The sequence below is a fragment of the Drosophila biarmipes genome, chromosome 2R (genome assembly GCF_025231255.1).
Source record: "Drosophila biarmipes strain raj3 chromosome 2R, RU_DBia_V1.1, whole genome shotgun sequence".
Taxonomy (NCBI): Eukaryota; Metazoa; Arthropoda; class Insecta; order Diptera; family Drosophilidae; genus Drosophila; species Drosophila biarmipes.
Window position 1 is genome coordinate 19219393 of NC_066615.1, and position 11890 is coordinate 19231282.

Sequence of the window (11890 nt, forward strand, 5' to 3'; positions counted from 1 at the left end):
TTGATATTTCGTGTTGGTATCTTCAAGATATTGGGCATTTTCTGAAGACACTGCACTCTTAAGGCTCTTTAGATGTTTTACACTAAAAGCCTAAAAGTAGGCAATGTAATATGAGATACGAGAGGAAATCTTAAGATCACCGAAGGAAAGTTTGGTGTACCATACTCGTTTATAATCTATGCCAAGGAAATAAAGAAATAATTGTTATGGACTTTTAAGAATACATAACTTTTGGTTGCCTACCTGATTTGTATCATTTTATTTACTTACCTCCTAACAAAATTAATTTAAGTTAATATGTTTTGTGTATTTTCAAAACTTTACACAGTAAAAACAAAAGTTACAGATCAGTAGTAAAAATAATAATAAGTATTATTTCATTTTTTACTGGTAGGCATTTATTATTACTTCATTTTTTACTGGCAGGCTAAAGTAAAAACTGATATATGTAGTAAGACAATAAATCTAAACTACTAAAGAGCGCTATTTAACAACACTTTGATAGCTTTGACTCATTCATTCAGTGCGACCGATTGAACCTAGAACCTGGTAAGTCTTATCTAGCAAAATCAGGCAGTTTTTACTATCCCCATAATGGTCGACCAAGTACACATTAGGTATTCCCGAGCTCATTCGCCAGGCCGATAAAATCAAAATATACAGTACGCGCTTTGATTCACACCACACAGGTCAATCAATTGGACCTCAGAGTGCTGAAATCTTATCTAGGCAATTTCCCACATTTTTACAAGCAAATAAAAAGTTAGTGCACATTTATGGAAAATAGCCAGTGTACCTAAACACTTTATATTTCCTGAAGATGGTGTCCAAAAACCCACTTGCCAACTAAATGCGGTCTCTTTCGATTGCGCATTTTCCAGTTGACTAAGTTTATTAATGGACTGGTACTCGCCAGTATTGAATTCCACAGCTAGGTCATTGGCTAATCATTGAAAAGCTTCTCGCATTTTGTTGTTGTATGGCCAGTTTTATTGTTAATTCGTACACGTTTTGCAAATGAGTAGAACCAGGTAATTCCGGTAGATGTGGATGTGGAGGTGGTGCTGGGGGGTGCTGAGCTGAAGATCCCTAGCCCCGTCGGGCGTTGAACCCACCCGGCTGCTCTTGCGGCGGCGGTGGTGCGGTGGCCAAGTAGGCCAACGCCTTCTGGATCGCAGGCGGGATGGGTGGCGGAGTGGGCAGGTGGTCGCCCTGCGGCTGGAAGCCATTCTCGTCTGCCAGATAGGTTATCCGGATCGGAATGCCCTCTGGGGAGGTGTACGAGAAGGAGCCCTGCGCGACCTTTTGGAGCGGCAAAAGAGCAAACGTTTGTGGGATTTAGATTTGGTAGTTAATTTGGTAGCCAGCAAATGCCAAGCACGATTTCTAGCTCACCTGCCCAGCATTTTCGGTGCCCGGGTTTTTGAGGTAGCCCTCCTCCTCGGCGTTGATCCCGTTGCCCGTCTCGTACAGATACTTGTAGGAGCCATCGAAGTTGACCTCCTGCTCCTGCCGGATGATGGGAATGGGCTCTCCCTGAGCCTGGGGTCTGACCTGGGGCCTGGCCTGGGCCAGGCTGAGCAGCAGGGCTGCTGTAGCCACGAGGAGCTGTGGGTCAGGATTGGAGGAGGAGTAAGTGAGATGCATCCGAAGAGGAACCTGCTCCCCCTTACTGTGTACTGCATCTTGCTGTTGCACTGTATATCCTTTGATCCTCGCTTGATGGTCTGCACCGAGTACACCTCGATCCGTTACTGTGGCCAACAGAGGCGGCTCTTTTCATATTTATACCAAATGGCTTGAACTTTACACACAGACACTCGTGCGGCTGGAGATGTGCGAGTGAGTGTCTAGCATTTTGAAGACCCGCCGATCGAAAGCCTCCTCGGTGGCCCACTGCCGTTGGTGTTGGATTTGGCGTTGGTGTTGGAGTTGTTGGGCCTGATGCCATCTTCCCATGGAGCGTTCATGAACCGAGGCAAATCCACCCACAAGTGCACGACCCATCCGTTTTGTGTTCGATGCTACCGCTGCAATTTGTCGAATGAGTTGTATACATGACAACCTGTCGATGCCACGGTGGGGATTAAGTAAAAACAAAATATAATCCAGCCACATTTTTGTAATTAATGTGAATCAATTCAGGGACTTTCCTGTCGAATCTTCCCCTAACGTTCCGAAACAATCTCAATATATATGGTGTCAATATTTGTAAAATATTCTAGATCTTGGAAATAATATTCAAGATCTTCAACTTACATTTAGTTTGTTTTGATATTGCAACTTCTTGTTCAAGCAAATACTTACTCGATAATAAATCTATTAATATTATCGATCGATCTTACGAGATAGTACAAATGATCTTTGAGCTCACCTGATCTTCGAAACTTATTACCGAATGATCTAGAAAATTACAAAAGTTAGCTTTGAAAAATCTTAAGCGTACTCCTGAAAAATTGGGAGCATCGTCTCTAGGCAATAACCACTGTGCACTGTGTATTCGGTGGGGCGTTGGTGCTTCGATCATCTCGAATCGTGTTGTACATGGCCGGCTTGGCATTCATAACTCTTCATCGATTGCATTGGATGGACAGGGACAGCCTGCTGCACTCCTGCGTCAATTTGTCAGCGCAGCTATTAGACATTTAACTCAGGCCCGTGATGATCATCATCGAGGGATTATGACTGCCACCTGACCATGATCATTACTGACATACTCACTGACTGACTTACTCACTGACTGACTTACTCGCCCAGCCGCCGACCGCCCGACCGACCGAAGGTGGCAAGTGCCACTTGACCTTTGTGGCAATCGGGCAGATGTTTTGGGAACAGGTCCGGCCAAAGCGGCTGTAATGATCGGGGGCGTGGTTGAGCAGTTGCCAGTTGCCAGTTGAGCAAATGTCAGTTACCCCAGAAGTGGAAGCAGCGGTAGAAGTAGAACTCCAACTGGCCAGTGCTACGTGAGATAGTTAACCACGATTTCCGATGGAGAATTCAAGAGGCGGTTCGTGTTTGTTTTGGTGTTTTTTATTTATTGGCTATTCAGGTGATACGGATCGTTCCAAGTGGCGGCATCGTGGATCGGATGAGGTCATCTATCCGCTCCTGTTCTTGTTGAACAGCAGGGACAGGAGCTGCTGCTTGAAGGGTTTCGAGGTGGTTGTGGTGTCCGTGTAGGTAGAGGTAGGGGATGTGCTGGTTGGGGTGGTGGTGTACGTGTATGTCGTGGTCGTGGGCGACGAGCTGGATACTCCACTTGTAGGACCAGAAGGAGGAGTACCAGACATTGCGACGGCCAGGACAGCGAAGAAGCAGATGAGGACAGCGAAGAACTTCATGTTGATTGGTTTCTTGGGTGCTTTCGAAAATGGCTAGCTGTTGCTTGTTGCTGGAGGAGCTGCTGAACTCTGAGTGTGTCTTTCGAGGGACCAGGGCTCACTTTTTATACCCATGTTTTGACTACACTCCTAGTACGATGGAAGTGGACCAGTAATGTTTGCACAAATGGTGCCCCCAACATTTGCTCTTCCCCCCACCAACGTCACCCTGAATGTTTGTCTAGCGGCACATTTCGAAATGCAGCATCCAATGTTTGATCCCCATCTATTTCTCCCAAGAATTCGGGTTTTCGCTTTTTGGGGGTGTCAATGACTTGGTGTTTTTCTATCATCTATCTTACTTAGAATACATGGCGTTCGTAGCTACTGGGCCACTCCATGGCGAAGGCAAAGTCCGGAAGTGTGGCCAGGAACTCCTCGCTCAGCGCGTCCCGCTTGTCATGGGGACTGACATAATGCCCGGACACGCCCATCTCGAAGACGGGCTCATCGAAATTACCATTGTCCTTCTAAAAATCAATTAGTTAACTAACTAATAAAAGTAACCTGTTCAATACCCACCGAAAACTCGACAAAGAACTTGACGGGCGTGTTATCAATCCCGTAGGTTATCATGACCTCCAAAGGAGGTCTGTAGGTGGCCGGGTTGTCCAGCATTCCAGGGGCGAAGGTCCATCGAAGCAATTTTACGCCATCCAAGGGCATGAAGAACAGACCCATGTTCGGGGGTCCAGTCAGTTGGAATTCGAAGCGCACTTGATAGCCCCCAGGAAGAACTGTCTTGTTAAGGAACTCCAAAACAGTGGGATACGGCAGTTCCACCAGTTCCTCTCGGGCAAGCCAAAGAGCATGCTTTCGGGCTGTACAATATCGGTAGCAGGGAATACCACACATCAACTCCGAGTCGCAGTCTTCGCCGAGAAGAACTAGGTCGGTCAGATTCATGTGGTCCCGGAGAGGCGCCTCCTTATTACGATCCCCCAGGTGGAAGTAGTAGCCAGAGTCCTCCAGGCTCATGGAACCATCATACTCGAAGAATTTGCGATGTACTTGCTGCTCCGTTTAAGATGTAATATTAAATGGGATTCTGGAAGAGATAAAAAATACCCCACTCACCATGAAGTCGGCACGCATCACATTTGTTTTTGGGCGGTAGGGGAATCCCACATCCGAGACGGTTATCATGCAGAAAATAAACATGACCATGGCCAAACCCCCGAGCATGCAGTTAGGTCGTCGGAAAATGTTGATCAGGGGAGCCTACAAAAACGTAACATTAATATATTATCCATTACTTATTGAAAATTCTCTTACCGCAAAGGACAAGGACAGAATAGTGCCGAAAGCACAGAGGGCGGCAATCAGCAGATCCGGATTTGTGGAGACCCCAAAGCGACCGGTCATCGGAATGAGAATAAGAATGAACATGTGGAACAAATAGGCGTGGTATATGAAGGGTATTATCTGGAAAACAATCAGCACCAGGGACCACAAGTATCCTGCAATAAGAGTCTCTTCTAAATCCAGAGCTATTAGTTAATGTCTGGTGGAAACTTACCGCGACAGTGCAGACGGGTCAGCAGATTAATAATCAAAGCAGCCACGTAGAATATTATAGAGATCAGGCACAGGTAAGCACTACGATATTTGAGGGCTGTTGCGCCCACGCACAAGATGGCTAGAAGAACGCAATTGGCATGACCCACGATGTGCAAATAGTAAGTGTGGGGGATCTTGTTCTAAAGGGAAAAATATCATCAAGGATCGATCCAACTTGAGATTATAATATATTACTCACACTTTTCTTATGGGTCAGATAGAGAGTCACTGGCAGAACGAGGCCAATCACCGAGGGGCAAATGTACAGGCCAATGACCAACCAACTGTTGCTAAAGTAGGTCAAAGTTCGATTTCCCACATCATATAATGTGGCCAATAGCAGGGGGAAAACGATGGCAAGCAGTACACCAGCAAGGGCTAGGAGGAAAAGAAGTCCAAAGGCCCCGGCATAGGTGCCCATAGTCTCACCCGTTACCCTGGACATGCGCCACAGGGAGACACAGACCAGTAAAATGGCCCCAAAGGAGAAGGAGAGATTCAGGGCCACACTAGTCGACTCCTGGTAGTGAACAAAGAACAGTCCAATGAAGTCGAAGAACACAGCGTGTCCCAAAGCGTGCGCCTGTTGGATAAGGAAAATATTTGATTAGAAAAGATGGGAAAATAGCATTCATAAGGGGGAATCTACCTCTGTGTCATACATTTCCTCAGCATTCGAAATACTCCAAACCAGGGCCAACAAATTGTCGCCAGAATTCTGCAGAGAATCTCGGCTTATCACCGTGTACCGATCAAATTTGGTATGGTACACGAAACCATTGTAGACTCCAGCCATATCCAAACCTGTAAGAGAACCCCTCAAATTTCTGGTTCAAAAGGGATATCCTGTTAATGAAAACTCACCTGGCACCACTCCAAAGTCCCGAAAGACTCGAAAATCGGTATCCGATGGTATGATGCCCGCCTGGAACATCTCCTCCGCCGTGGTGGTGGCGAATGGGTGAGGGGCACTGTTCCTGTAATGCTAAGATAAGGCCAAAGATTAGATTAATTGATCACTAGCCAGACGGCTGATATCGTCCATATCGGAATTTCGATCATGACACTGCCAAAAATATTGATTCAGCGAACCTTCAGGGGGTTTTTGAGTGGAACAAAAGAACCTACCTCCATCAGCCAGGGATGGTTGGGACCACCCTGGAATAACAGATCGCGTCCACCTGCACCGGCCGAGTCCAGGTTAAGAAGTGCCCTGTTTTGGAATCAAATTAGACCAACTGCAGGTTAACTAACCCAAGGATGAACTCACTTGCAGTTGGCAGCCCATCTGTGCTGGGTGATAAAGCCATGGGAACCCTGCATGGGCTGCTCTTCAGCACCATTGAATAGGAATATGATGGGATGCAGGAAGGAATTCCCTGAAATGGCCACCTGTCGCAGCACCTCCAGCATTACCACAACCATGGCAGCATCATCACCGGCACCTGAAGAGGGAAATTTCTCAGTAGGATTACCTGAAATCAGACACCCCATTAGACATACCTGGTGATCCCGGCTTGGTGTCATAGTGACTGTTGACCAACAGATAAGAGGTGCTATTGGAACTCTTCGTACTCAGTCTGACGATCACGTTCTGCACACCCTGATAGTGATTTGTAAGGCCCTTAATCAAATACGAACCGGATGCCCGCTGCACTTCTACCTCCATGTCGTAGACATCGTCACGCAATACCTGGCGAACTTTTTCGATTTCCTCGAGCAGAAAATTCACAACGGTGACTTCATTGTTAACATCGCCGACCACTCGAGGTCCCATTTGACTTATTTTCAGCAGTATTTCCTGAGCTCTCTCGGCCACAAATCGTCCCGGCCTGTCCGCCTCCTCGGATCTCGTTATCCCTGTGGGCAGCGCCTGGAAGAGTGGGTAGATGACGGCAAAGAAGAGCGCCACCCAGAAAAGAAGGTAGGTGGGGGCAAAGTACCAGGGAAACTGCTTTGTTCGTGTCTTCTCCCCGTCGATCTCGATGATCAGGTTCTCAGACCCCAAGAGAGTCTGTGGTCAGAAGAGAAAGTCAGCAAATATCTTCTAATATTAGTAGGGAAATAGAGGTCTTGAGTCACACCTTGCCGTCCTTTGTAGCTCCCATTCTAGACTTCCAAGAGATTCGAGAACCGTCCAAGCAAGAGCACCTTCCACGACTCTCGACGCACGACTAACCCGCCGGACATCTCCATCCGCAATTTAAAGTTGTGGTTCGGCTTTATGATGCGATATGGTTGATATCTTCAGCATAGTATAAAGATATTCGATATTTATGGCATAATGGCGCGTGTTATTCACGCTTTCCTATCAGAGTGCGTACATACCTAATAGCATTTTCGTCTATGCCATCGATAAATTCCGAAACCCACCGATCTTGTGCGGCCCTCGAGGGGCTCTAGACGTGATAACCCAAACAAAATCATTACCGCTGACTTTGCCCCATATCGTAATCGCACATTTTGTCTATGGCGGATTTATGTATTTATTGCATAGCATCTGGTCGGCAGTGTGTGAAAGCCAAGGCTGTAATTCCCACCCATTTCAATCAGTTTTAAAAGGTATAAACACCAAAATGTTATTTGTCCGACAAAACAACCCCTTAACTAGAACAGTCTTGTAGAAATTTGGCTATGGCTAGCCGTGTCCGAGTGTTAACAATGGTGTTGGTCTCAAGAATATTTATCTAAAAGATATTTGGAAAATTTCGAGACAGCAACTTGGAAGAAATGTGTTTAGTCATGTCAATATCATAAAACATGTCTTGGTCGTATTTTGTTTATTCGATTCTAGTTGGTAACAGTAGATTTATGTATTTATCACATTTAGTCGGGAGTTTATTTGCCATCATTTGCCAGTACACTTTGATCACTGATCATTTAAGCAACTTTATGAACACCTTCCCCAGATGTGTATGGAAAGGGGAAGTCAGGCAAATATTGATTTCCACTTTTTATTGGGTATAAAACTTAAAACTATGCAAAATAGGCAATATCAGAATATATAACGTTCGTAAGAACTAGGCCACTCCATAGGGTGAGCAAAGTCCGGGAGGTCTTCTATGAATTTTTGGGTCGTAGCGTCGCGCTTACTAAGATGGCTCATATAGTGCCCAGAGATGCCCAACTGAACTAATGGACCGTCGAAGTTTCCATCGTCCTTCTACGGGATAAAAATGGAAATTTGCATTCAGTGAAATGTCACTTAGATAATATTTGATCTACCCACAGTCATTTCTAAATAGAATTCGACAGCCGAGCTGTCGCTGCCGTATCCAAAGAAAATGTGATATGGCGGCTTATAGACCGATGGATTGTCCAGCATTCCCCTGAGGAAAGACCAGTGCAACATCTTAGCACCGTCCAGGGGTTGTATAAAGAAACTCATTCTTGGTGGACCTTCTGAGACTATAAAGTGGTATCGAACTTTCGGGTCAGTCTCAGTTCCCAAAACAGTCTTGTTCTGAAGCTGCAAAACGGGGGAACCGGGCAAATCGACCGGCTCTTCTCGAGGCAACCAACGTGCATCTGCCACGGCGGAGCACCATCGATGGTTAAAGCATGGTAGACCACAATACATCTCCGATTGGCATTGCTCATCCACTCCTGTGAATCCAGTGAGGTTGATCTTGTCGAGCAGAGGTGATTCCAGCCGCCTGTCCTGCAAGTCAAAGTAGTAGCCACTGTCCTCCAAGCTAATGGAACCATCGTACTCGTAGAACCTGCGATGTACCTCCTAGGAACCATTCGAAAAACACTATTTGATATGGTCTTCTATCCACCTTATCTTATCACTCACCAAAAAGTGTAGACGCATCACATTTGTTTTGGCGCGATAGGGAAAGCCCACATCCGAAACAGAGATCATGCAGAAAATGAACATTACCAAAGCCAAGCCTCCAACCATGCTCTTGGGTCGCTTGAAGATGTTCAAGAGAGGGGCCTACAGAAAGGATCTATCAGTTGAAAATTCTTGCATTAAAAGTCTAGGAAAGCCCTACCAAAAATACCAATGCCAGAATCGACCCCAATGCGCACTCAAGGGAGATCAGTAAGTCGGGGTTTGCATCCATGCCCTTGCGGCTCGTCATCGGAATGGTGATGACCAGAAGGGCATGAAACAGATAGGTAAAATACAGATACGGGAGTACCTGGCAAACACCGAGCACCACAGCCCAGAGATAGCCTACAGTAGAGAGAAGATGTCATTAAAAGAATTTAAATCTCATTCTAATCTTACCCTTATCATGAAGCCGGCTAGCCAGGTTGATGATCAAAGCTCCCAAGTAGAAGAACACACAGATCATAAAGAGATAGGCCGTGCGAATGCCTAAGGCCGTGAGTACAATGCAAAGCACTGCCAGTAGAACACAGTAGGCATGACCAACGATCTGAAGGTGGTAGTTGTGCGGTATTTTCTCCTACGAAGTCAAGGAAAAACCTGTTCATGTGGATAGTAAGCCATATATAGTTTAAACTTACATTGGGACGCAGAGACAGGTAAAGAGTGGCTGGTAAGACTAGACCAATAACTGAGGGGCAGATGAAGAGACCAATGACCAACCAGCTGTTGCTGAAGTAGGTCATCGTGCGATCGCCGGCATCGTAGAATACAGACATCAGCAATGGAAAGCCGAGGGCCAGCAAGAGTCCCAGGATTGCCAGGAGGAACTGAAACCCAAAGGCCCGGGCATAGCTGCCCACTCTTCGCTCCGTAACCCTAGCCATGCGCCACAAGGAAAGGCAAATAACGAGGATGGAACCCAAGGAGAAGGAAATATTTAGAGCAGTGCCCGTGGACTCGGTGTAGTAGACGAAGAAAAGTCCCAAATAGTCAAAGAAAACCGAATGACCCTTGGAGTGAGCCTGTTATGTAAAAGGTATATTAGACATCAGGCTAGATCCAGTAATTTCGATTTCCCACCTCAGTATCATACATTTCCTCGGCATTGGATATACTGCGAACCAGAGAAAGTACATTATCCCCAGTGTTTTGCAGTGCACCTCGGGATATAACTTTAAAGCGATCGAACTTGGTGTGGTAGACAAAGCCATTATAGCAACCAGCCATGTCCAGACCTGGATGAAAACGGAAGGAGATACAGAAATGTATATAGCTGAAATATGTATAAAAGGACCCACCTGGCACCGGTCCAAAGTCTCTGAAGATCCGGAAATCCGTGTCCGAGGGTATCAGATCAGCCTGGAAGATTTCCTCGGCCAACGTTGTGGCAAACGGATGCTTGGCACTCTTTTTGTATTGCTAAAGTGCAAAACAACGATTTTTATTGGATATCGGACCGTAAACTGATAACTGATAAGATAAGCGTGCCGGTTAAAGAGTTTTCGACGTTTTACGGCTCGGCTATTAAGATAGAACCCAAGTGGAATGCGCGATTTTGACTTGCCTTCATTAGCCAGGGATGATTGGGACCCCCCTGGAAGAGAATTTCGCGACCACCGGCACCGGCCGAATCCAGGTTGACTAACGCCCTGATTTGGAGACCCAATGTTAGCAGTTACCATGGCAGATATCATAAGCCACTCACTTGCAGTTGGCTGACCAGCGGTGGTTGGAAATAAACGAATGCGATCCATGGAAGGGCTGCTCCTCAGCGCCATTGAACAGGAAGACAATGGGATGCAGGAAGGGGTTCTCGGATGTGGCCATCAGGCGCAAAGTCTCCAGCATGGTTACAATCATGACCTCCGCGTCTCCAGTTCCTGCACAGAGAACCCAAGGCTTAGTGCTGATCTTGGATCACCAGGTTGTAGTTTCACTTACCCACACTGCTGGGCTTAGAGTCATAGTGACTGTTCACCAACAGATAGGAGGTGCTGTTGGAACTTTTGGAACTCAGCTTCACCACCACGTTTTGGATGCCCTGGTACATGTTTATCATCTGCCAATGCAAAAAGGCTCCACTGGAGCGCTGTACGTCCACCTCCATTTCGTAGAGATCGTCTGGCATCTCCTCGCGCACTTTGGAAATCTCGTCGAGCAGGAACTGAACCATTAGAACCTCCGTCACGTAGTCGCCGGCTATCTTGGGACCCATGAGATCCAGCTGGAGCAGTATGCTCTCAGCCCGCTGGGCCACAAAGGTTCCCGGTGAGCTGGACTCCTCCTCTATCTTCACGCCAGTTGGCAAGTGATTAAAGAGGGGGTAGCACACTGCGAAGAATAGTCCAACCCAGAAGAGCAAGTACACAGGAGCGTAGTACCATTGCAATTGTTTCGGGGAACAGTCCTTCTCCCTCAATTCTATTGGAGTATCATTGCTACAGCCCTCTTCAGGTTCTATGCTCTCAGGCACCAATGGCAAGGTGTTTTTTTTGTTCTCATCATACGATGGTTCCAATTCCTTTGAAAGTATACCCTCTTCAAAACCTCCATTGTGCTTTTCCATAACTGCTGTTTGCTGGTTTAATCAGCATCAAATCACGATGAAGTACCGCGCGCGACTGAGCAAACCTCTGCCGAGTTTATCAGATTTTAACCTTTTTAAGGCTGGCCGGGATTGATATCCAACATGGAGTCCACAGACCCATATATTTATGGTACACATATACTTCATTTTTATTATCTTTCTAGAGTCAAAGTCTTTGGCAATCCCCCCATAAAGTGATTTAAATTTATATCTCGGCATCTGGGTAGTGCCTCTAGCGATGAGTAGCAAGCAAATAGGCCCGAATTAATGTATCCACCGAAACAAAACAATTTAGGGCATCCGAACTCATTCCTAATTCATTCATGTAAAAAGTACATTTAATTAAATAAGACAATATATTAGTAGTATTATCAGTAATGGCCTAAAATTCTTAAATGCTTGTAGTGTTTACGTTAAAAAAAAATAAAAGAAACATATTTTTGGAATATAAAAAATCTCAATTTACCATTCTTTTGTAAATTGCAAAACATCTTCTAGGTATTTCATATTAGATCTAAC

General features: G+C 45.9%; 4 protein-coding genes across 5 annotated transcripts; all 4 read right to left on the reverse strand.

Annotated features, from left to right (window-relative positions):
• Window positions 1–1089: 1089 nt before the first annotated feature.
• Window positions 1090–1731, reverse strand: LOC108022977 (endocuticle structural glycoprotein ABD-4). The gene is made up of 3 exons (XM_017092201.2): window positions 1674–1731; window positions 1396–1608; window positions 1090–1302 (listed from the first exon to the last, which is right to left on the reverse strand). Exons 1-3 carry the CDS (start codon window positions 1683–1685, stop codon window positions 1090–1092), a joined length of 438 nt encoding a protein of 145 aa, XP_016947690.1. The 5' UTR covers window positions 1686–1731.
• Window positions 1732–3014: 1283 nt separating this feature from the next.
• On the reverse strand, window positions 3015–3378 carry LOC108022978 (integumentary mucin C.1). The gene has a single exon (XM_017092202.3). It carries the CDS (start codon window positions 3339–3341, stop codon window positions 3099–3101), a length of 243 nt encoding a protein of 80 aa, XP_016947691.1. The 5' UTR covers window positions 3342–3378; the 3' UTR covers window positions 3015–3098.
• A 156-nt stretch (window positions 3379–3534) lies between these two features.
• LOC108022976 (endoplasmic reticulum metallopeptidase 1) lies at window positions 3535–7101 on the reverse strand. Its single transcript, XM_017092200.3, has 12 exons — window positions 7025–7101; window positions 6444–6954; window positions 6211–6385; window positions 6069–6153; window positions 5805–5925; window positions 5590–5744; window positions 5140–5523; window positions 4900–5080; window positions 4656–4840; window positions 4458–4601; window positions 3903–4394; window positions 3535–3850 (listed from the first exon to the last, which is right to left on the reverse strand). Exons 1-12 carry the CDS (start codon window positions 7046–7048, stop codon window positions 3683–3685), a joined length of 2625 nt encoding a protein of 874 aa, XP_016947689.1. The 5' UTR covers window positions 7049–7101; the 3' UTR covers window positions 3535–3682.
• Window positions 7102–7895: 794 nt separating this feature from the next.
• LOC108022979 (endoplasmic reticulum metallopeptidase 1) lies at window positions 7896–11745 on the reverse strand. Of its 2 annotated transcripts, none has more exons than XM_050887810.1 (11): window positions 10726–11745; window positions 10490–10664; window positions 10349–10433; window positions 10083–10203; window positions 9865–10019; window positions 9423–9806; window positions 9181–9361; window positions 8942–9126; window positions 8740–8883; window positions 8170–8673; window positions 7896–8103 (listed from the first exon to the last, which is right to left on the reverse strand). In XM_050887810.1, exons 1-11 carry the CDS (start codon window positions 11348–11350, stop codon window positions 7936–7938), a joined length of 2727 nt encoding a protein of 908 aa, XP_050743767.1. In that variant the 5' UTR covers window positions 11351–11745; the 3' UTR covers window positions 7896–7935. The 2 variants fall into 2 exon arrangements, with proteins under 2 accessions (XP_050743767.1, XP_016947693.1); XM_017092204.3 differs by having other exon boundaries at window positions 8170–8676.
• Between the last annotated feature and the right edge of the window lie 145 nt (window positions 11746–11890).

Coding starts and splice junctions, on each gene's coding strand:
- LOC108022977 (XM_017092201.2), bottom strand. Junction 1,303..1,395: donor GCACCGAAAATGCTGGGCAG/GTGAGCTAGAAA, acceptor CCGCTCCAAAAG/GTCGCGCAGGGCTCCTTCTC.
- LOC108022978 (XM_017092202.3), bottom strand. CDS start 3,341: ATGAAGTTCTTCGCTGTCCTCATCTGCTTCTTCGCTGTCCTGGCCGTC.
- LOC108022976 (XM_017092200.3), bottom strand. CDS start 7,048: ATGGGAGCTACAAAGGACGGCAAG. Junction 5,745..5,804: donor GGACTTTGGAGTGGTGCCAG/GTGAGTTTTCAT, acceptor GTTCTCTTACAG/GTTTGGATATGGCTGGAGTC. Junction 5,524..5,589: donor AGGAAATGTATGACACAGAG/GTAGATTCCCCC, acceptor CTTATCCAACAG/GCGCACGCTTTGGGACACGC.
- LOC108022979 (XM_017092204.3), bottom strand. CDS start 11,350: ATGGAAAAGCACAATGGAGGTTTTGAAGAGGGTATACTTTCAAAGGAA. Junction 10,204..10,348: donor ATCATCCCTGGCTAATGAAG/GCAAGTCAAAAT, acceptor TTTGCACTTTAG/CAATACAAAAAGAGTGCCAA. Junction 8,884..8,941: donor TTCTGGCATTGGTATTTTTG/GTAGGGCTTTCC, acceptor TCCTTTCTGTAG/GCCCCTCTCTTGAACATCTT.